Below are 23,793 nucleotides of genomic sequence, written 5' to 3' on the forward strand. Positions count from 1 at the left end.
CTTTAAATGTATTTAATTTAAAAAGTTAGACTAGTCAATTCTTCTCTTCTTCAACATGTCAATGGTATCACTGAGCTAACGTTAATGAGCACGCTTCTTCCCATCTGAAATAAACCCAAAACTTCAATGGTTCCATCACACGTCGGCCGGGATTCTTCCCACAATCGCCGCCTCTTCCGATCCCAAATCTCCGGTCCCCAGCAAACACATTCCCACCAACGAAGATTTATCCTCGTATCTCCCTTCGCTGGAATTTTTCCCTGCTCCGGCATCCAAACTGCCCCTTGTCGATTACTATCATAGGGGAGTATTCATCCTTGTATCTCCCCTCGACGAAAATTTTCCCCGCTCCGGCATCCAAACTGCCCCTCGTCGTTTACTATCACAGCGCATGAGAGGATTCCTCCTAGGCAGCGGTCACGCAATCATGTTCAACGCCTTTTGTTACCTTCTCAAATCGCCGACGAAATTCCGGTGTTGGTTGTCTCCGTCGATAACCACCACCGACGAGTGGCTAACCAATAGCGCTGATTTCTGTAATTATTTTCTGATGGGATCCAACACCAACATAAAAATCGTGTATCAAAGTTTGCGAGAGAGAGAGAACAAAAATATTGATTTAACTGATTGGGGTACTTGGAGGCAAAGTTTTACAATTTTTTGAATTTTGTTTTGGTTTAATTTAGTGTATTTATTGGTAAAATATGAATTAAATAATTTATTTATTTTGTAATTAAATTATGTATATTTATAAATATTTATTATAAGAACATGTGCGTTCATACAAGGATGTGTATATATACAGTATATATATATATATATGTATATATATATATATATATATATATATATATAGAGAGAGAGAGAGAGAGAGAGAGAGAGAGAGAGAGAGATGTAGCATATTGAGGTTAAAAAGGTCAAAATATGTTGCAGCTACAAAAGTAATTAAAAAAAGGACAAATTCAACTCGCCACATCATCATACACAAACGGATTTGAAACAGATGGGCCATTTTGTTACGTTTTGTAGTTCAAGGGGGTGTTTGTGACAACACACATAGTTCAAGGGTGCAAACTGTACTTTCTAAATTTTTTTTTTATAAAAATTAGAGTAAACACATAAGTAGATAGCGCAATAAATCCCATATAATTTTTTTTTTGTTTTGTTTTAGAGAAATAAAGTTCATATTTGGCTACTCTGCATTTTAACCAAAGATATTTCCTTTTGGAACAGCTATCAGGCAAGTTTTTACATCTGTGTTGGCCATAATGAATTGTTGGGAGATGACAATGCATACATATTCATATGATCCTACAATAATTATCAGAAAAGAAAAGTAGTATTGGAGATATTAATATTAAATAATATATTTCACTAATGTCTTCAGTTTTTGGTTGAGATGGTCATTCGATATCAAAGTCAAACCAAATGAAAGGTCCTGAGTTTGAATACTACTGCTACCCAATTCAAATATTTCAAGTGCAAGGCTTCAAATATAATTCATCTGCTCTTGAGGGGGTGTATTGAAGATATTAATATTAAATAATACATTTCACTAATCGGTTAAACTTTTTGTTGAGATGGTCATTCAACAAGTAGTACTTCATAACATCAAATAAAATGTTTAAGAACAATTCAAAAGCACTATTGATATTATCCCACTAGTCTTACCAAATGCCAATTCATTGCACAACGTACTAATTTATAATCCTTACGTACCACTCTCATTGATCAGTTAAAGAATCATTACACAACAAGGCCATGGAACCAGTCGACTCTGTCTCCCAATTTTGATCATTGAAGTATTCAATATCAGGTAACAGGGAAGGTTGAGGAGGAATTTGCAAATTTTCGATTTCCCCTTGGAGCATTTTTAAAACTTCACTCATTGACTGGCGATCAGTTGGGCTCATTTGTATGCACCACAATCCAACTATTGTCATCTTTCTTCTCATTTTTCTTGCATTGTCGTCGTCATCGTCATCATCGTCATAGTCATTTTTATTGGCATTTACAATTTCGATGTCGTTTCCTTCATTCAAGTGATCATAAATCCAATATGGGAAATATTGGCTAGATTTGTTGTCATTATGCCTCGTACCTCTATTTAGCCCTAACATTTCCATCAATAACATTCCAAAGCTATAAACATCGGCCTTGTAAGAAATATGGCCAATGCTTCTATTCATCAGTTCAGGAGCCACATACCCTATTGTTCCCCTAACTACAGTGAGAGTCACCGTTGTATTCTCCGTTGAATAAGACTTTGCAAGTCCAGAATCGGAGATTTTGGGTGTGAAATTATCATCTAGAAGTATGTTGTGAGGCTTTATGTCGAAATGTAGGATTTGGATGTTACATCCTATGTGCAAATATTCAATTCCACGAGCAACTCCAACTGCAATCTCAAACTTCCTCGCCAAGCTAAGTCAATTACTCGTCTCTTTACTAAATAAGTTCTTCTCGAGGGAGCCGTTAGGCATGAAGTCATAGACAAGGGCGCGTTTGGATCTTTCTGCACAATATCCGACAAGTTTAACCACATTTACATGATGGATCCTTCCAATCGTTGCAACTTCATTGATGAATTCTTGCCCATTTGCTCTAGTCTTGTTGAGTAGTTTGACAGCTACATCATGGCCGCTTCGAAGTTTCCCTTTGTAAACCGAACCATAACCCTCTTCGCCTAGTTTTTCACGAAAACCTCTTGTCATTTTTCTTATGTCTGAGTAGGAGTATCGAATTGTTGTGAGACTTGTGTTACTTTGCAGGAACGCTTCTATTGTACTAAACAATGACAAATGCCTTTTTCGAAATTTAATGATCAACAGCACAAACAAGGAAGGCAATCCAATTAAGATCCTCAGTCCTAGGCAGGTCGTAAGTATACAACCTGAAAGAAGTATAACAAGACAACAATCATTAATACAAGTGAAGGACTCAAAGATATTACCGAAATATATATATATATATATATATATATATATATATATATATATATATATATATATATATATATATATATATATATATATATATATATATATATATATATATATGGGGTCATTACAAATAAGCCCATCAATGAGTACTTATTCATAAAAAGATCCAATAAAAAACTTCTTTACCAATAAGTCCACACATGGTCCAGATTTTTGTAGAGGACTAAAATAGCCCCTCATACTTTAATATGCTCCAATTTCATCCTTAACTTAATTTAACTTCAATTTGACCCCAAATTTCACGAATTATTCAATTTTGACCCAATTTTTTTCCCGCTGGATTCCGACGTTGACCGGCGGTCAACGCCGGCATTGACTATCATTTTTTTTTCTCTTCTTCCGGATTTTTTGGCCAGTCTCCGGCGTTGACTTTTTTGATTTTTTATTTTTTATTTTTTTATTTTTTTATATTTTTTTATTTTTGGAACATTTTTTTTTTCATTTAAACAACAATATTGCTGTGATTGACAGTAATATTAACTATATTACTGTTAGTTACAGTAAAATTAACTAAACTACAGTTTAACACAGTAATATTGCTATATTAAATCTCTAGCACAGTAATATTAACACAACAAAACTCATTATTATTGTGTAATAGAGTAATATTACTATGTTGATCGTTCAACAAATGTAAACATAATGAAAAGCCAAAAGAATTAATATTACTATGAGTGACAGTAATATTCCAATAACAACAGTAATATTACCGTCATCCACAATAATATTACAATAGTAGACAGTAATATTATTACGTTACTCCGTGAATAATTCAAACAAACAAAAAAATCCAAACAAAATAATAATATTGATGTGGTTGACAACAATATTACAATAACAACAGTAATATTACCGTCAACCACAGTAATATTATTGTGTTTACATTAATATTACAATAATAGACAGTAATATTATTACGTTTTTCCGTGAATAACTCAAACAAAACTAAAAACCCCAAAAAAAAAATTGATGTTGTTGACAGTAATATTATTGTGTTTACAATTATTTTACTGTCAACAACAGTAATATAATTACGTTGACTTGTCAACAAATCAAACAAAATAAAAAAAAATAACAAAAAATAACAAAAAATAAAAAATAATAATATTACATTAATTTGCTGCCAACGCCAGCACAATTACATAAATGTATTGTCAACGGCAGTACAATTACGTTATTTAACTGTCAATACAGTATAATTACGTTAATTTACTGTCAATGACAGCACAATTACGGTCAACGTTTAGCGGCTAATGTATCAAAAAAAAAAACACTAAAAAAAATCAACGCCGAAGACCGCCGGTCAACGCCGGAAACCAGCGAAACAATCCGGAATGAAAAAAAAAAAAATAGTCAACGCCGGAGACCGGCGAAAAAATCCGGAAGAAAAAAAAAATCGAAAAGTCAACGCTGGAATCCGGCAGCAAAATTTTTTTTTTTGAAAAAAAAAAGTCAAAATTGAATTTTTGTGGTCAAAATTGGATTTTTGTGGACAAAATTAATTAAATTGAGGTTACAATTAAGAATTGGGTATAAAAGGTTGGGGCTAATATTGGCATATACATGAATGTTTCTTTGTTTATAATACATGTTAAAGTGATGGGCTTATTGGTGAAAGAGATATAGCCCCTAAATCTCATGTAAAGTAAACTTGTACTTAAAATATTCTCTTTTAGATATTTAATATTTAAAAAATGGGAAAAAACAGTTTTCGTCCATAAACATTTGGTCCCCATATTCACAAAAAATACATTTGGTCCCTTATGTTTCAAAAGTTCAACACTTATAATCATTTCAGTCAAATTTTGTTTAGCACTAATGGAATTATCACTCACTTAGCTAATGGACTAATAGTAAATTAACGAAAAGTGCCAGAAGTGTTTTGCTTTGCTACAGAAGTGCGAGGAATACGAAGAAAGACCATGAATAAGATAGCAATGACAAATAAAAATTCAACGTTCATCTATGACGTTTTCCGTCACGATAGAACTGAGCAAAAGAAGGAGAAATACCAAACAAACCAACAATATCGCTTTGATACCATATTACAATACTTGGAAAAGTTTCATGATTAAATTTAATTTGAGCATTATCATCTATTGGGCATCCATACAAAGATTGCACAAAGTAAATGACAGTAAACCTCAATAATATTGAATTATTGAAGAGGTCTACTGACATGCCAAATAAAGAACAAAAAAGAAGATAAAGGAATCACAAAGATTACATATCAGTCTTCTTATTCCACAATATACACCAAAGATTCCACTAAGGGATCTACCAACACCATCAAAGTACCACAGTAAACCTTGTTTCATCTAGACACGGCCATGGGCCGGTTCATTCCGGTTCGCGGTTCACTTTATTCAGAACCGGAATCGGCCCGTATTATACATGGTTCGGCGGGCCGCCCCGGCCCGCCAGTTCACTCCGGTTCCGGGCCTATCCGGGCCGGCCCGAAATTTTTTATTTATATATATATATATATATATATATATATATATATATATATATATATATATATATATATATATATATAAATAATTACTTTTAAATAGGAAAAATAATAAAATAAAATAAATAAAAGGACTTGAACTTAATTTTGTAGGAAAAAATGGGGTGTGAGGGTATTTATAGGAAAAAAATGGGGATTCAAAAAAGAACAAATAGCGGCCGATTCACCGAGCCGGTTCACTAGGCCGGTTCAACTTTTTTAAGCTTTTTTCAACTTTTTTTTAAGGGGTCATTACAAATAAGTCCATCAATGAGTACTTATTTATACAGAGATCCAGACAAAAAACTCATTTATAAATAAGTTCACACATGGTCCAGATTTTTGTAAAAGACTAAAATAGCCCCTCATACATTAATATGCTTCAATTTCATCCTTAACTTAATTTAACCTCAATTTGACCCCAAATTTCACAAATTATTCAATTTTGACCCGAAACTTTTTTTTTTCAAAAAAATGTTTTTGTTTCAAAAAAAATTTTTTGCAGTCGGATTCCGGCGTTGACTTTTTTTTTTTCGTCCGAATGTTTTCGCCGGTTTCCGTCGTTGATTTTTTTTCGTTTAAACAACAATATTGTTGTGATTGGCAGTAATATTAACTATATTAATGTGAAACACAGTAAAATTAACTAAACTACAGTTTAACACAACAATATTGCTATATTAATCTTTAGCACAGTAATATTAACACAACAAAACTCATTATTATTGTGTAATAGAGTAATATTACTATGTTGACCGTTCAACAAATGTAAACATAATAAAAAGCCAAAAGAATTAATATTACTGTGAGTGACAGTACTATTACTATAACAACAGTAATATTACCGTCAACCACAACAAAATTACAATAATAGACAGTAATATTATTACGTTACTCCGTGAATAACTCAAACAAAACAAAAAACCAAAAAAACTAATAATATTGATGTTGTTGACAATAATATTATTGTGTTTACAGTTATTTTACCGTCAACGACAGTAATATAATTACGTTGACTTGTCAACAAATCAAACAAAATAAAAAAAATAACAAAAAATAAAAAATAATAATATTACGTTAATTTACTGTCTACGGCAGACCAATTACATAAATGTATTGTCAACGTCAGTATAATTACGTTAATTAACTGTCATTGACAGTATAATTACGTTAATTTACTGTCAGTGACAGCACAATAACGGTCAACGTTTAGCGGCGGACGTAAAAAAAAAAAAAAAAAAAACACTCAAAAAAGTCAACGCCGATATCCGGCGGCGGAAAAAAACGGACCAGCAAAAAAAAAAAGGAAGTCAACGCCGGAAACCGGCGAAAAAATCCGGAAGAAAATAAAAATAAAAAATAATTCGAAAAGTCAATGCCAAAATCCGGCGGCAATTTTTTATTTTTTTTTTGAAAAACAAAAGTCAAAATTGGAGTTTTGTGGTCAAAATTGAATTTTTATGGACAAAATTGATTAAATTGGGGTAACAATTAAGAATTGGGTATAAAGGGTTGGGGAAATATTGTCATATACATGAATGTTTCCTTTATTTATAATAAATATTAAAGGGATGGGCTTATTGGTGAAAGAGATATAACCCCTAAACCTAAAATAATAAAGATGCTTGGTTGGTGACTAATGTACAAAAACCCCTTTTTAATGTTCACAGTTCACCTATTTCTAGAACCGGGGCCGACCCGAGGTACACAGGTCGGTTCACAGTTCCGGGACCGGGCCGGTTTCGGGCTGAAAACCGGCCCATGGCCGTGTCTAGTTTCACCCAGAAATCCACAAAGGGGAGCACATAATAAACACTCAAAGCTTACACACTCACTAAAATCATATCCCAAACTCAAAGCTCACACACTCACCAAAATCATATCCCAAACCTTACATAAGAAGAAAATGAGGATTTATGTTAAGTTTAGGTCAATTTACGTGTCTTACCGTCTTCCATTATGCACACCCAATATATGTGGGCCTCCAATCAAATATAACAGGTGGAGACTGTATTGGAGAGTCAAAGTCAACATGTACCATTTCATTTGTTATCTTACTGGGCTAACTTAAGTATACTAGACCTTTCACTTAATGTGATGTGCTTACCCATCACATTATTTAGGCCAGAAACCACTACATCCTCTCATAGTGGTATCCTATTTTAATTTTTATTTCTTTAAAATAATTTTATCGGTGTATGAGTATGAGATTGTATTATATCCAAAATAAGCTGCGTAAATGATCACTTAATTAAATAGAAAACACAAGCAAGTTGCAGAATTCTTACCAATAATCACATACAAGGCCTGAAGTAGCACCCAAAGTTGACCTACATTCATAAGAGTAATAAGAATTAAAAATTCTAAGAAACTTTTCAATCTAATTTTGAAATTGCAAACTGTAATGGAATTATTTATATTTAAGCTGAAGTACCAATCAATTGTTTTTGAAGACAGGTAGCAGTTTCCCCATTTAATCCGCAATCTTCACAGCGATCACCACATAGCACAATGAACCATGAAAGTTCAAACCCATAAACCAGACAACTATGCACTTGTGAGAGATTCGACAACGTATCGCTTTTCATATTTAAAGAAGTCATCACCATCAGATCTATTCTGCACAAATCCATTACATACGATCCGTTCAACGCGCCCAACTTTACGTAACTGTATTTGCTGTCTGAACAGTGAGAAGTATCCAGAACATGTGGATATTGACTATTGTTGACCACCGGATCATAAGGGCAGCTGACAAAAGTCATAGGCCATGTTATCGCAGGGCTTTTTCTATCGTATCTTTTGATGCTGTAAGTATAACCGGAACCAACAAAATCGGAACCAGATAGAGAGTGTTTGGGGAAAGAGCAATTGTCGCCATTCTGTACAGCAGCATCGGTAAGACGGATTGTGTAGTTGTGGTAATTGATTACTTTGACGAGGTATTTTTGAGAATTGAGATATAGTGAAGTTGTATTGTTTTCGCATGATAGTTCGTAATTGGGATGGCCGCAGTGTTTCGGATCGGTATTGAGTCTGAAAGGATAGCTAATATTGCGAATTTCGCCGCATGAAGAAGGATCACATGGTTTAGGATTAGGATTATTATTATTAATTTGCTTTCCATTGGATGTATGTAATTGGGTGATGATCCAGTAACAAAAACATTTCAGAATGAGGTTTTGCTGGAGCATAGTTTTCAAGTATGTGTAATTTGTGATTTGTGAATTCTCCAAGAGTCTTGATTCTGGTAATGAAGGAAATAGTCAACCATGTGATTTAGTACTCTCGAGGTCAAATTACCAATTGACATTTTTTTATGATTTTTCCAACAACTCTCTTTCTATTTATTTCAATTTCTTTGTGATTGAATTTTTCTTAAGAGAATGTTCATTTTTTAGTTATATTTATCAATTTATCTACCAACTCATGTGACTTTCTTCACTTGGGTGACTTTGATCGTTAAATTAATAAATCTCATCATATTAAACGGATAATAGGAGTTTTTATGAGAAATTCCCCCACCACTAACATTTATTAATCTACGTCATCTGTTTTTTTCTCAATTAAGTCCACATTTTCAACATTTATCACAAACAATGGTAAATCTGATATTTATATGACAGAATTAATTACTACAAACTCTTTAAACATAATTCCTAATAAAAAACCATAAATTTGTTGAGAAACTAACAAACAATATACAAGAATTAGAGAGACAAAGTAGGGAGAATATATAATATGTTATTCCATATATTCAAGTGTCCAAATACATTACATGATGCTCTATATATATAGCACTAGAAAGACCTCTCAAAGGTCATGAGTTACAAGACCATAATGGAATCATCAATAGGTATTATGGTGTGATAATGGTGGGAGGGATGGTGCTTGATGATGGTGAATAATGGTGAGTAATGGTGGTCATCCACACCTTTAAGAAATCATAACACTCCCCCTTGGATGTCCACCATCTATGGAATATGCCTCGTTAAAAACCTTGTTAGGAAAACCCATTGGGACAAAACCTAATCGAAGGAGAAAAGAGTACATATCCATGTGAAACTTGCGAGCGTGACACTGCCTCGTTAAAACCTTGCCAAGAAAAACCCATTGGGACAAAAATTTGGTCGAAGGAAAAAGAGTACAGTGTCGTTATAAGCAGTGCTCATGCCCCCCTGATTTCGACATATGACTTTTAAACATCTTTCAATGAAGTAGTTGGCAATACTCCGATAAATGAATATGGTAATTTATTGTTTGACTTTGATACAGCCAACTATATCCGCTTTAAGATCCACGGAATTTTCCATAAAGATATTGTAGTACACATTTTACACTTTTGGAACTTGCAATTCATTCTTTATCTTCTCGAGGGCTTAAAAGATCTTTAACTATATCCAATGATTTGACAAACATAATACCACTCAATAGAATGAGTCTTATCCATCTCTTATGTGTATTAATGGATAAAGATTCCATTTAATAGATCTTCTCTTCCAGATAAATTTTGCCCTTCCAAGATTTTTCATCTCAAATTATGTCACCAAATAATTGACTGTCTTTGTGAGCTCTTCGTGAGTCTCCACAAGATTTAGATAATTCACATCTATACCATTTAGATCATGATAATGGTAAGTCAAATTATTTGATCATTAACAAGGTATTCACTGAGGTGAATGTACCATATTTTGAATATAATATGTAAATGGATCATTTCTAGAGTCTAAATCACGAGACCTCTGATTATATGCACAACGCATCTTCATTAGTTTTATGATCCATATAGATATGCGGTAATTGCATCCATATGATGCATGTCAAGTATTTTGAATACCATCATAACGTGATTGCATCATAAAAATATATTTTCAAAGACATTCAAATTTACCGCAATGACTTTACCCACTTTTGTACGAAAGGCTTTCACAACTTTATGTGTGATGACCGCAAGTCAATGTACAATTCATTTCATCAATAATTTCAAATAATCATGGCCAATTGCATTTGTGAATGCATATACTAATGACCAAATAGATGTCGACATCTATCAAAATGTATGAGCTTCAAGCTCTTCACATTATAAAAATAATTGTACATATAGTTATTCGATAACATTTTTAGTACTCCCCATATTTCTTTATAACCAATCAAGAGCTCACTATTTCACTTTCCGGTACCAAATTTTCCTTAGAGAATTATATTAATATAAATGGGGATTGTAGCCTTTGTGGGTACGATCTCTTGTAGAGATCCATATCTTTTCATGTACCATGTATTTTTCCCTTATAGAGAATTTTCTATATTGCATCAATAAAGTTTTTCATAATACGTTATGTGCGTGAGCTCATTATTTATTTCAATAAAAATGTCTTACATGGACAAAACGCGCGCTTTTGAGTTTCACAATGTGGAGGGAGCATTGATGACTACTTGTCCACTTTATTTTCAAACTCAATATAAAAAAATTCAATTTGGTATATGAATATTCATTCAAAAAGAATTTTCAACTCTTTAAGATATTATATCGGTGCAACAACAAAATTGAGAACTAATAGTCTCAAATGCCTCTCTATTCACTTAGAGAGCAAGCTAACCATGATTTATTTGCCAATCAACTATTTATTGGCACATAATGGTTCGATTTAATTGGTCTTGGTAGCTACCATATAATCATCAATGATTTTCTCATCAAAATATGTATTTCATTTATGCCACCATAAGTGGCAAGTATTCTCATATCATAGTGATGGATATTGGTGTTGAGGCGTCCCCCAACATCGTCTTTAAGACGAATCATTTCATCGAATGACATAAGTAATATGATGAGAGTATGATGCTACTAGCGCTAGTAGACTTTAATTGAACGGTATTCACACCACTTATAAGTGTGTTAATCATTCGAACCAACATATATATCTCCTCCTCTTATATGCATAAATTGTAATTGGTTAGTTGTGTACCATAATCATTTTTCACCCATTTAGAGGATTCACGATGCAATCACAATGTAAAATTTGTCCTTCGAGGACATTCGTTTATAAGCCTTTCATGACAAAATCTAATGTGCAATGCGTCCTTCTTGGACATTTTCTCTTGCACTCATTTGCAATATATTTACTACTTTCAAGTTGCCATTTTATCGATAAATGCATCTAGCATTTTACACATTAAAATTGTTGCAATTGAATTCTTTTTTCTTTTGTGCTTAAATATTTCCATGCACAAATCTAGATGAGAAAAAGATCATTTCATATAATTCACGCCGTTATACAAGAACCGTCTTCTTATCTCCCCCTTAACGGCGGGAAAATTGTCTCATTAAAATGGCAATTGACAATGTATGCCATAGAAATATCTCCCAATAGGAGTGCAAAATATTGCATGGCATAAATAATAAACAAACCACGTGATATCATGTTATGTAGTTGAATATAACTTCGTTGAGAATCTATCAGATTCTGAACATAAATGGTCAAATTTCAAAACTATGAAATTCAGGGACCAAACTGTAAATTTTGAAAATTTAGGCACCAAACTGTAAATTTTTAAAACTTCGTGAACAAGGCTGCAATTTTTTAAAAAATCAGTGAAAACTGAAAATGTTGAAATAGATTCATAATTGCGGATGATGAATGGAACGAGCTGCATATTCTGAAAAATATTTTGACTGAATCGTAAAATTTTTAAATTTGGGGGACTAAAATGAAATTTTTGAAAATTTTGAAGGTGTAAACTGTAATTGTCGAAAAATCAGAATATGCAGAGGGTTTGGAATTTTAACAAGAAAATAAGATCCCCTTTTTTTCGTTTGGTTTGAAATTTCATTTCATTCCATCTAGACCAATTATAAAAAAAAATCATGTACATACCTCCATAGATATGGATTTGAAGTGAAACTTGAAACTTTAATTGATTTGATCAATCTCGTGGCTCCAAAATCAATGCAATTTCTTTTGCTTTTATGTTGGTGCTTAATAAAGCTTATCAACATGCTTTATCGTGAAATTGGATATACGACCAATCATTTTTCATATTTCTCATCTCTCTTCCACTTGTAATAAGGAGATAAAATTTATAGTGAATAAGCTTGAGCACCATGATAGCTTTTCATGTCAACATATCTTTTTGATTTTTCTTTAATATTGTTGTTTTCACTTTCAAAGAATAACAACAGTTGAACGAGTTTTGTATTAGCTCACAACTCGTATTATAGTACGATATGCTATTAAAAATCTTTATTTTGCTATTAGGAGTGCAACTTGAGTTTTTATGTTGTCACTTCATCATTATAATATAGATCATAATTTAGAGAATATTTTCTCTTACAATTCTTCATTATATGTATCTTCAAGACACATATATCGAAATATTTTACTTGTCGTTTTCAAAACAACAAAGTCAAGATTTAAAGAGAGCAAATTATAAAGATGATCAAATATCTATCTGTCTTTTTCATCATAAGTAACTAGATGTAATGTTACTTTTATGGTTAATTACAGTTTGCACCCCTGTACTATCGAAAAGGTCGCATTCACCCCCCTGTACTATCAAAATCTACAAATACCCCCCCCCCCCCCCCCCCCCGCTTTTAACAGTCAATGTTCAGACATTTGACAGAGTTGAGTTTTACTGTGCAATTACTCTTCTACCCTCGTTTTTACGTTTGATGAGGGTCGAATTTTCTCCAAGTCTTTTCATTCTCTCTCAACAACACACACTCACTCTCTGCCACTCGTTTCGAATTTTCATATGGTAAAAAGTCTCACAAAAATCTCCCTTTCTCTCTGAGTTTTCGCGAAATTGGTTTGAAGAACTACTGTATGAGTGCATTCGAAGGATGCACTTACTGTAGAAGAAGGTAAGATTTTCAATTTTAGGGGTTTTGTCAACCAAGCCATGAACTTGTGTTGGTACAGTGAATATTTTTTGGGGATTCTTGATTTCGATGAGCTTTGAAGGTTTAGGGTATGTTTTTGAGTAAAATTTAGGTTTTTTTGTTTTCTTTTTTTATTGTTGTCGATTTTTACTGTTCGTAAAAATTAGGGCTTTTGTCGATTTTTACTATTCGTTGAAATTATGACTGATGTAGTTCGAAATGAAGGATTTTTAAGTTTTTTTATGGGATTTTGTTGATTGAATTTTTTTTTTAATCCAATAGGGAGGGAGATTCACAATTGATAGTTTTGACTGCATTGGAGGGATGACATCGGAGTTGATGGTTCCAGAAAAATAACACATATAATGTTTGGATCTAAGACACGATTTTTGAGAATTTGAACCATTATAAGACATTTTAGCATGAAAAAAAAAAGAAACGAAGCTGGAAAAAAAAATAGGAATTGAGGTTGAATAAAATGCAGAATTCAGGGAGAAAAGAAAACGGAGAAAAAACGAGAAAAAATAGGAAAAAAAGAGAAAAAACGAGGAGAAAAGAAAAAAGGAGAAAAAATGAGAAAAAACGAGGGAAAAAAAGAGAAAAACGAGGAGAAAATAAAATAGGAGAAAAAAGAGGAAAAAAGGGAGAAAAATCGAGATGAAAAGGTGAAAATTTTGGTGAGAAAAAATGGGCAAGAGTATGCAGCATTTATATAGTGATTTTTGGGGGTATTTTCGTCAGAAAGAAGCCAGCGGCTCTATGAAACGGTCGGTCAACGCGTTTGACAAACGTAGTCAACAGTCACTGTTAACGGCAGGGGGTATTTGTAGATTTTGATAGTATAGGGGGGTGAATGCGACCTTTTCGATAGTACAGGGGTGCAAACTGTAATTTACCCTTACTTTTACTTGTGTGTTCAAGACACATATCCCCAATTAAGTACCCATTTCTTGAAAATGAAACAATAATATTTTGCTCGGTGTGTTTTAGACACATTTTCATTATGAAATATTTGGCTTGTGTCCTCAAGGCACATAGCAATAACACAAATATTTTGTGATATCATGAGAGATAAATGGATCTTTAACTTCAATGATCCAAATTTTATAGTTATGTTCATTCTTGAACTATCAAAGATAATTTTAAACTTCATGATATTTTTGATATCATTGTATAACAAATGAATACTCATTTTGAGTACATATATACCATTCAAATCTCAAGGATTGAGTTTATACCTTGAATTTATGTATTTGATTTAGGGTCTTAAGCCCTATAATTGGTACTTAATCGTAAAATCATAGTACCTTGAGTAGGAAATATCCATTAACTCAAATATCAAATTTTGAGTATCATCACTTAGACCTTGAGTCTAATATATTCAATCGAGAATTCTAGTCTTCAAATTTAATCTATGCCTCAAGGCTTTATATTTGATATGCCTCCACATAAGCTTTCAAGCCTTCACATTTAAACTTGGCTTCGAGCCTAAAATTTATGAACTTCGAGTTCTTTTTCGATTGATGGAGCTTTTCAAGTTGCATAAACTAGAGAGCAAGTGGTTTTGTTTTAATATATCACTCAAATCTTCGAGTCACTTGATTGCACGTGCTCGATTTAGGCTTCAAGCCTCAATATATAACAAAAATCGTTATAGTACTTTGATCATGAAAGAATCGTACTATAAATGGGGAATACCCATTAACTCAAATGCTCAAGAGTCTTATCATTTAGACTTATATTCAATCGAGATTTCTAATCTCGTATTTAATCTAGGCTCTAGGCCTATAATCGTCCCTTTTGTTTTTAGAACGTCATGTTCATCTCAAAAAATTCGTACAAGGGACAGCTCTGGTAGAGGTGAGTATTTTAAGCATATCTCTCTCAATCAAGATCCGATTTCGATGATTCAAAATGTTCCGAAAAGCCAACAGAAAATTATACAAGTTTCGTATTTTGAATTTTATGAAATTCGGAAATTATCAGGTCCAAAACAGACATCGAAGTACAGACTCGTGAATTGCACGAAAATTCACCTACAACAAAATTAAAATGGTTAATATTTTATTAATTCAAAAAAGCAATATTGTTTTTGAAATCAACTCCCTTTTCTCCATATATGGCTGAGATGTTATCCTATGTGGATCATCATTGCTCCAAAAAATGAAATAGAACAATCGTGTTGATAACGTGTTGAGAAACTAATAAACAATATACAAGAAGTAGAGAGACAAGTAGGGAGAATATGTAATATGTTATTCCATATCTTCAAGTGTCCAAATACATTACATGGTGCTCTATATATATAGCACTAGAAAGACCTCTCAAAGGTCATGAGTTACAAGACCATAATGGAATCATCAGTAGGTATTATGGTGTGATAATGATGGGAGTGATGGTGCTTGATGATGGTGAATAATGGTGAGTAATGGTGGTCCGTCACCGCCGTTGACTGCCGGTCTCCGGCGTTGAATTTTTTTTCCTTTTTTTTCTTCTTCCGGATTTTTTCGCCGCTCCCTGGCGTCGACTTTTTTTTTTCTCCTGATTTTTTAACCACCGGTTTCCGGCGTTGACTTTTTCGATTTTTTTTTCTCAGTAACATTTTTTTTCTCGTTTAAACAACAATATTGCTGTTGTTGACAGTAAGTTTAACTATATTACTGTTAAACACAGTAAAAGTAACTAAACTATAGTTTAACACAGTAATATTGCTATATTATTCTCTAGCACAGTAATATTAACAGAACAAAACTCATTATTATTGTGTAATAGAGTAATATTACTATAGTGACCGTTCAACAAATGTAAACATAATAAAAAGCCAAAAGAATTAATATTACTGTGAGTGACAGTAATATTGCTATAAGAACAGTAATATTACCATCAACCACAGTAATATTACAATAATAGACAGTAATATTATTACGTTACTCCGTGAATAACTCAAACAAACAAAAAAATCTAAACAAAATAATAGTATTGATGTGGTTGACATCAATATTACTATAACAACAGTAATATTACTGTCAACCACAATAATATTATCGTGTTTGCAGTAATATTACAATAATAGGCAGTAATATTATTACGTTACTCCGTGAATAACTCAAACAAAACAAAAAACCCGAAAAAATAATAATATTGATGTTGTTGACAGTAATATTATTGTGTATACAGTGATTTTACTATCAACGATTGTAATATAATTACGTTAACTTGTCAACAAATCAAACAAAATAAAAAAAAATAACAAAAAATAAAAAATAATAATATTACGTTAATTTACTGTCTCCGACAGAAGTATTGTCAACGGGAGTACAATTACGTTAATTAACTGTCATTGAGAGTATAATTATGTTAATTTACTGTCAGTGACAGCACAATTACGGTCAACGCTTAACGGGGTACGTAAAAAAAACAAAAAACAAAAAAAAAACCTAAAAAAAACACTTAAAAAAATCAACGCCGGAATCCGGCGGCGGGAAAAAAAAAAAAAGTCAACGCCTTAAACCTTTGAAAAAATCCGGACGAAAAAATAAATCGAAAAAAGTCAAGGCTGGAATCCGGCGGCAAAAAAATGTTTTTTGAAAAAAAAAGTTTTTGAAAAAAAAAAGTCAAAATTGGATTTTTGTGGTCAAAATTGGATTTTGTGGACAAAATTGATTAAATTGGGGTTACAATTAAGAATTGGGTATAAATGGTTGGGGGTAATATTGTCATATACATAAATTTTTGCTTGATTTATAATAAATGTTAAAGGGATGGGCTTGTTGGTGAAAGCGATATAGCCCCTAAACCTAGAATAATAAAGATGTTTGGTTAGGGACTTATGCACAAAAACTCCTTTCCTAAAATACATGTCATGATATAATTTAAATAATTTCCATCCATTAAACTCTAATTCATACACTACTGACTACACTAACCACTATCTTCACAACTTTTTGAATTTTTTTTTTTCAGACAATAATTTTTTTTGTTCTGAATTTTTTTATTCTGACAGTTTTTTTTTTCGGCATTGACTTTTATATTTATTCTCCTAAAAAAAAGAATTTCTGAATTTTTTTCCACGCGTGTCACTGGCATTGACCGTCTGTGGGAAAGTATACTAGACCACGTAGCGCGCATGATGCCCTTGAGACATCTGGTCGGATTGAGCATGACACTGCTAATAACCTCTTGCCTCGGCGAGGCTCTGGCTTACCGCTTCCCCCTCCCCGTATTCGGGATCCAACACAAGTCCCTCCTCGCGAGTCCCCCACCTAGGACTCATCAAGGTCAACTTCAACCTACTTCTCTAATGGTTCAAATAACCGAAGACGCCCTTCAACACATGATCGCAGAAACCTCTACTCGTGTTGCCACTGAAGCAGTGGCACGATACATCACCACAACAAGAGTTAATGCTCATCTTGCGGCTCCACCCGTGGTACAACCACCTCCACCGTCGCAGGATAACGACCGCCAAACAATTATGTCGTCGGCATCCACCTCTGATCCTAGGTCTCGGATGCAATAATCATCGCCGAGAGGCAGGAACTGGGTAACAACACCCACGTTCACCTACAAGAGGCAACGCCACTCGCCAGCGAGCTCCTCCACTCAATGGTGGAGGGTATGAAATCAATAGTCGGGTATCTCGCTGGAATCACCTTCCCCACTTAGGCAATCCTATAGGTGGAAGGGCAATAGCTCCAATAAGGCGCAGTCCATTCACTATTGCCATACTTAATAAGATACTACCCCAAGAGATCTCGGGTCTGCCGCAGTTCGATGGAACTAGTGACCTACATGAGCACCTTGAAAAGTTCTACGCCATGGTGAAACTATATGGCCCTACTCATGCTGCGTTGTGCAAAATGTTCCGCGCAACGCTCTCCAAACGAGTCATGAGCTGGTTCAACTCCTTGCCCACTATGTCAATTGAAGCTCTCTCCCAACTGTCAGATCGCTTCACTAACCAGTTTGCTATCAAAAAAATTAAGCTACGACTCCCGCGTACCTCTTCACTATCGCACTGAGAGAGGGCGAAACCCTCTGCAACTATGTTAAGTCTATATTTTTACACTTAATTATATCTTTTAATTGGAGCTGTTGGTGAATTTTATTGATAATTGGTGCTTAAAGTTTTCATTTATTGTGTTTCAGGCACGAATTGAAGAATTGAATAAATTGAGAATCAAAACTGCAATTTAGAAGAAAAGATAGACAAAAATTGGAGAAGTCAACACCACTAGACAGGTCAAGATCTCAGACGGCCGTCCGAGAAATACACTAGGAATCCGGACGGGCGTCTGAAGCAAGAAAGATAAAAATAAACCATGGCATTTCAGAAGGCCGTCCAAAATGGAGAACAAATCTCCAGACGGCCGTCCTAGTAGGCGGAGTTGCGCAGTAAGGAATTTCGAATTGTACAAGAAAACTGCCTTTTTCCATTTTTTCTCACCTTATAAAAGGCCATCTCAAGCACAAAGCTTGGAGTTCAATTTTTTTTTTTTTTTACGCAAGTTCGAGAGCAAAGGAGCAATAACGAAGACGAAGAAATCGAAGACTTCAAGCATAGTTTACCTTTCATAAACTCTTTTTATTTAGATTTGAATTTAATCATGAGTAGCTAAGTTCTTTATTTCTAGGATCGGATATTATTTTGAACCCTCTGTGGGATTTATGAACCCTTCTATGTTTTTATGCAAGTTTTAATTCTAGATTATTTCTTTTACTTGTTTTATTAAGTGCATGAAACTGACCACTTTATGTGCTTTTCTGTTATTGTTAAACACATGAATCCAAAGATCTGTTTAATAATTAGAATACGGGTAGAAGAGCCTTTGTTGTATTAATATAGAAATATTGTTAATCTCTTAGGTAGTCATTATTAAGATTGTGCTTCATGTTGTGTTCTAGATTTAATTGCGTAGGAATACAGTAATTTAATCTAGAATATTAGAATCGTAATACACACGGAAGCAGATTATGATTAATTTAGCATCTCAGGTTACTAATCCGATTTAATAACTTGCATAATTGTTGGAATTGGGGAATTAATAATCACATAGGGGAAGAATAAAACCATAGGCTTGTTTACTCTGATAAATCTTCATGTTTAATTGTTTTTTTGCTCTTGCCTGTTGAATTTAGTTTCATTTAGCTTAATCAATCTTCTATCGACTGTGTAGGGTGTCTTGATCACAATTGGTAGAATTTAGCGATTAGAATTAGATAATTTAATATTCTTTGTTAGATCGATATTCGTCTTAATTATCCACTATATTATTTGTTCGATACGTAAACTTGCGTGTAGGTAAAATCACCAACAAACATTCAACGATTTGTGGAGGCAGCTCATGAAGTTCCTAACATGGGAGGAGGCATGCACTCTGGAATCATTCAACAAAACTTGAAGCAAGGTAGATTCAAGGAATCTATCGCAGGAAGACCTCCAACCACTGTGTAAGAGGTATTAAGTTGCGCTGAGAAACACGTGCTCATCGAAGAGACTTTGGCCCTCACTCCTTCCAAAAGGAAAAGTATTGATGATCACTTCGACACCCGATGATGAAATGACCGACGACAATCGTCGACATCTCAGGGATAATCTCCTTCCACGTCCCTGGACTTCTAATGATGTCAATGACACGTGGAGTCTTTCAAGCCCATAACAGAGTTATCGCACCATCCTAAACTGGAGGCTATCCCCCCCCAAGGATGATGCATCCCCTCATCTCTCTACATCAATTGGCGAATAGCCTCCAGCTTCGTTGGCCCCTCACTGCGAGACAACTCCCACGAGGAGCCAACCTGCTCAGGGCTACAAGCGTGAGAACGACGTGAAAGAAGCACCTACAATTTCTACTTAGTATAAATTTTGTTATTTCGAGCGATTCGCTCCCTACATATTTATTTTCATTCGCCTCAAGCAGGGTTGTAACATTCAAACTTTCAATCAACGAATAAAACAAGTTTCCTTCTTACTCTCAATGTTGTTACTGTTTCACTACACAATTATCAGCTTAAGGTAACATTATTACAACCCTAGAAACACTTAGAGCCATTATGGTGATCTATATACTCTGGCCAACTTGATTACCTAAATCTCTCTACTTGTTTTTAACGGGTCCTTCATTTAAAACGTGACCATGGTAAACACATCCCCATGTCTTTAGTCTAAAATACCCTCCATAATAATTCTTATCAATTCCATCCATTATGCTCTAACTTCCATAATATTACACATTGACACCGGATTTAAACAAATATATCACATTAAACCCCATTTTAATAATTTTTTGAATTTTTTTTTTTCAGAAAATAATTTTTTTTCTGGTTGTTTTTCTTTTTTTTTTATTGAATTTATTTTTTTCCAGAAATTTTTTTTTTCCGGTCGGTCAATCGCCGTTGACCGCCGGTGTTGACTTCTATTTTTGATTTTTTTTTTTGAAATTTTGTTTTTTCTGTAAAAAAAATTTACTGTTAGGGCAGTAATATTACTGTCCCAGACAGTTAAATAACTGTTGGAGACAGTAATTTAGCAGCCAAGACAGTAATATTAATTAAAATAACTTTATTTTAGAAAAAAACAAAATTTAAAAAAAAAAGAGTCAATTAACAGTTAAATTATTGTCCCAACAGTTAAATAACTGCTGGAGACAGTAACTTAGCAATGAAAACAGTAATATAAATTAAAATGTTTAAAAAAAATTCAATTTACAGTTAAATTACTGTCTGGACAGTTAAATAACTGCTGGAGACACTAATTTAACAACCAAGACAGTAAAATTCTTTAAAATAGTTTTTAAGAAAAAAAAAGGTCAATTAACAGTTAAATTAGTTTCTCCAACAGTTATATAACTGATGGAGACAGTAATTTAGCAGCCAAGACAGTAATATTAATTAAAATATTTTTTTAAGAAAACACAAAAAAAAAGGTCAACGTCGAAGACCCGGCGGTCAAAGGTGGTTGACCTACCGGAAAAAAATTCAGAAAAAAAAAAGTTTTCAAAAAAAAAAAAGTCAACGCTGGAGACCGGCGGTCTTCGGTGGTGGTGGGTCAAAATTGAAATTAGGGCCACAATTGGTTAGTTGGTGAAATTGGACTAAATTGGGGTGTAAATCATAAAATTAGAGTTGAATTGGGTTCAATGAATTGGGGGTAATTTTGGTATTTATAAAAGGATTTTCCTTATTTGCAAATAAGTTTGAATGAGCTGGAAATATTTGAAAGACAAAAAAGTTGGATGTCCGTTTTTAAATTATGTGCCCTTGTCATTGGCCTATTTGCCATTTGTCCTAATTTAATTTTACAAACTATTTAATTGGCTAATTTAATTAACCAGTTAATTAATTTTATGAATCTACATGAACTACTATTTCGTGTGATCTAATTTTAGCATCATCACAAAGTATTCTAAGTAATTTCCTTTTAGATTTATGCTAGCATTGAAGTGGCAAAATAAACGAATTTATGATGAGGGGAGTTGTTAAGGAACTAGTCAAGAATGTGACCTTATTAGTAAAATTATTAGAAAAGAAAATTTCGGAACAAAAAAGTTTAATACTATGAATTAAGTCCTACCATCTGATCTGCTCTACTCTACAACAGTTTACTTGAAAAAGAATTTGCACATAAACAGTAATAGCAAATGCACAAGTCTTCATAATTCAGATGTCTCCCTTCGTTTACTATCTTTTGTTCTTACCACTTGTTGTACTAGTATTAGGAAACGACGATGATTGTACGCCGATCAGATGCAGAAACGACGGCCCGATAATTCGGTTTCCTTTCAGACATACAAATCGGCAGCCTCAACATTGTGGCTATCCGGGCTTCGATTTATTCTGCGACAATAAAAACAATACCGTGCTCGTGCTCCCATTCTCGGTTAATGTTATAGTAAAGAAAATCAACTAAGTATCTCAAAGAGTTTTTGTTTTTGACCAAGAAAATTGTTTTCCACAAAAGCTAACACATCTAAACTTATCTGCTTCCCTTTTCCGTTTCTTGATAAAGTTCTTCGATAACTATACCCTGTTCAATTGTTCTGATCCGCCAAGAAGAGACATAGGTATCGTAATTCCTTGCCTTGGCGATTCCACGTACCAATTCTATGTCGTTGATTCGAAACTTTCGATGGAATCACTTCCTTTGGTACCAAAACATATGAATTCAAATCTGTTCCATGGAAAATATTTCAAGAAAATGACTTCTATTTGGAGTGGTCTGAACCAGCATGTTCCGTATGTGAAGATAAAGGCAAAAGATGCAGCTCGTATAATTCTACGACATCGGATCGTCGTATTCAGTGAATTGACCAACTCCCAACTACAAATCATCATGGTACTTTCGTGTCTATTTGGATATTATATTTTCGTATTTTCCATGAAAAAAAAAGCTTAAGTAATTATTTTTCTTACAGGAACAAGAAGGAAGCAACTAATTGAAGGTGAATATTTTTGTCTGTTCCTTTTTTGATATTTTTGTAATGGATTGGTTTAAGAATCTGACTTATATGTTCTGTTTCAAAGGTTTTGGTTCCATTCTTGTCGCGATAATACTAGCGGCTTTCGTCTATCTTTACATCAGAGTTAGAACATACCGAGGATATTGCACTAGGCATAGCCAAAGGCATAAAATATCTACACGAAGGATGTGATCAACAAATACTCCATTACGATATAAAGCCACAAAACGTCTTGTTGGACCACACCTTCAACCCGAAGATATGCGATTTTGGTCTTGCAAAATTGTGCTCAAAGGAACAAAGTGCAGTGACAATGACTGCGGCTAGAGGAACAATGGGCTATATTGCACCTGAAGTACTATCCAGGACTTTCGGGAGGGTTTCGTATAAGTCCTATGTTTATAGTTTCGGAATGTTGTTGCTTGAAATGGTGGGAGGGAGGAAAAACGAGGATCGTAATGTAAATAATAATAGTCAGGTATATTTTCCGCAGTGGATTTACAATCATATAAATGCCGGGGATAATAATTTTTGGTCACAGATTGATGAAGAAGGAAATAGTATAGCAAGGAAGCTTAGTATAGTAGGGTTGTGGTGTATACAGTGGTGTCCGACAGATCGTCCGTCAATGAAAGTTGTGGTTCAAATGTTGGAATGAGACAATGGCGATCTCACAATGCCTCCAAATCCATTTCCAGCTACTACAAACTCCATTGATGGAAGAGATTATCAAACCGAGATGTCAATCATATTAGAAGAGTAAAATTTAACTAATAATATATATATATATATATATATATATATATATATATATATATATATATATATATATATATATATATATATATATATATATTGTTTCTTTGTTTTTCCATGTTTCTTTTTTAATTTTCTATTGTAAAAATTTGTTGTGTTGTTTGTTAAAAAAAAATAAAAAAATGTTACTAAGTAAAATGTTTG

General features: G+C 33.6%; 1 protein-coding gene and 1 pseudogene across 1 annotated transcript; one reads left to right on the top strand and one right to left on the bottom strand.

The window, feature by feature from the left end:
* Positions 1–1,724: 1,724 nt before the first annotated feature.
* On the bottom strand, positions 1,725–8,734 carry LOC105954852 (LEAF RUST 10 DISEASE-RESISTANCE LOCUS RECEPTOR-LIKE PROTEIN KINASE-like 2.2). The gene is given in 3 exon segments (XM_088817965.1): positions 1,725–2,893; positions 7,785–7,826; positions 7,931–8,734. Coding segments are annotated over 3 exon segments (1,971 nt in total). The 5' UTR covers positions 8,691–8,734.
* A 13,199-nt stretch (positions 8,735–21,933) lies between these two features.
* Positions 21,934–23,584, top strand: LOC148770644 (uncharacterized; annotated as a pseudogene).
* Positions 23,585–23,793: the final 209 nt, after the last annotated feature.

The sequence above is a fragment of the Erythranthe guttata genome, chromosome 5, assembly GCF_056151865.1.
Source record: "Erythranthe guttata isolate IM_541 chromosome 5, IM_541, whole genome shotgun sequence".
Lineage (NCBI taxonomy): Eukaryota > Viridiplantae > Streptophyta > Magnoliopsida > Lamiales > Phrymaceae > Erythranthe > Erythranthe guttata.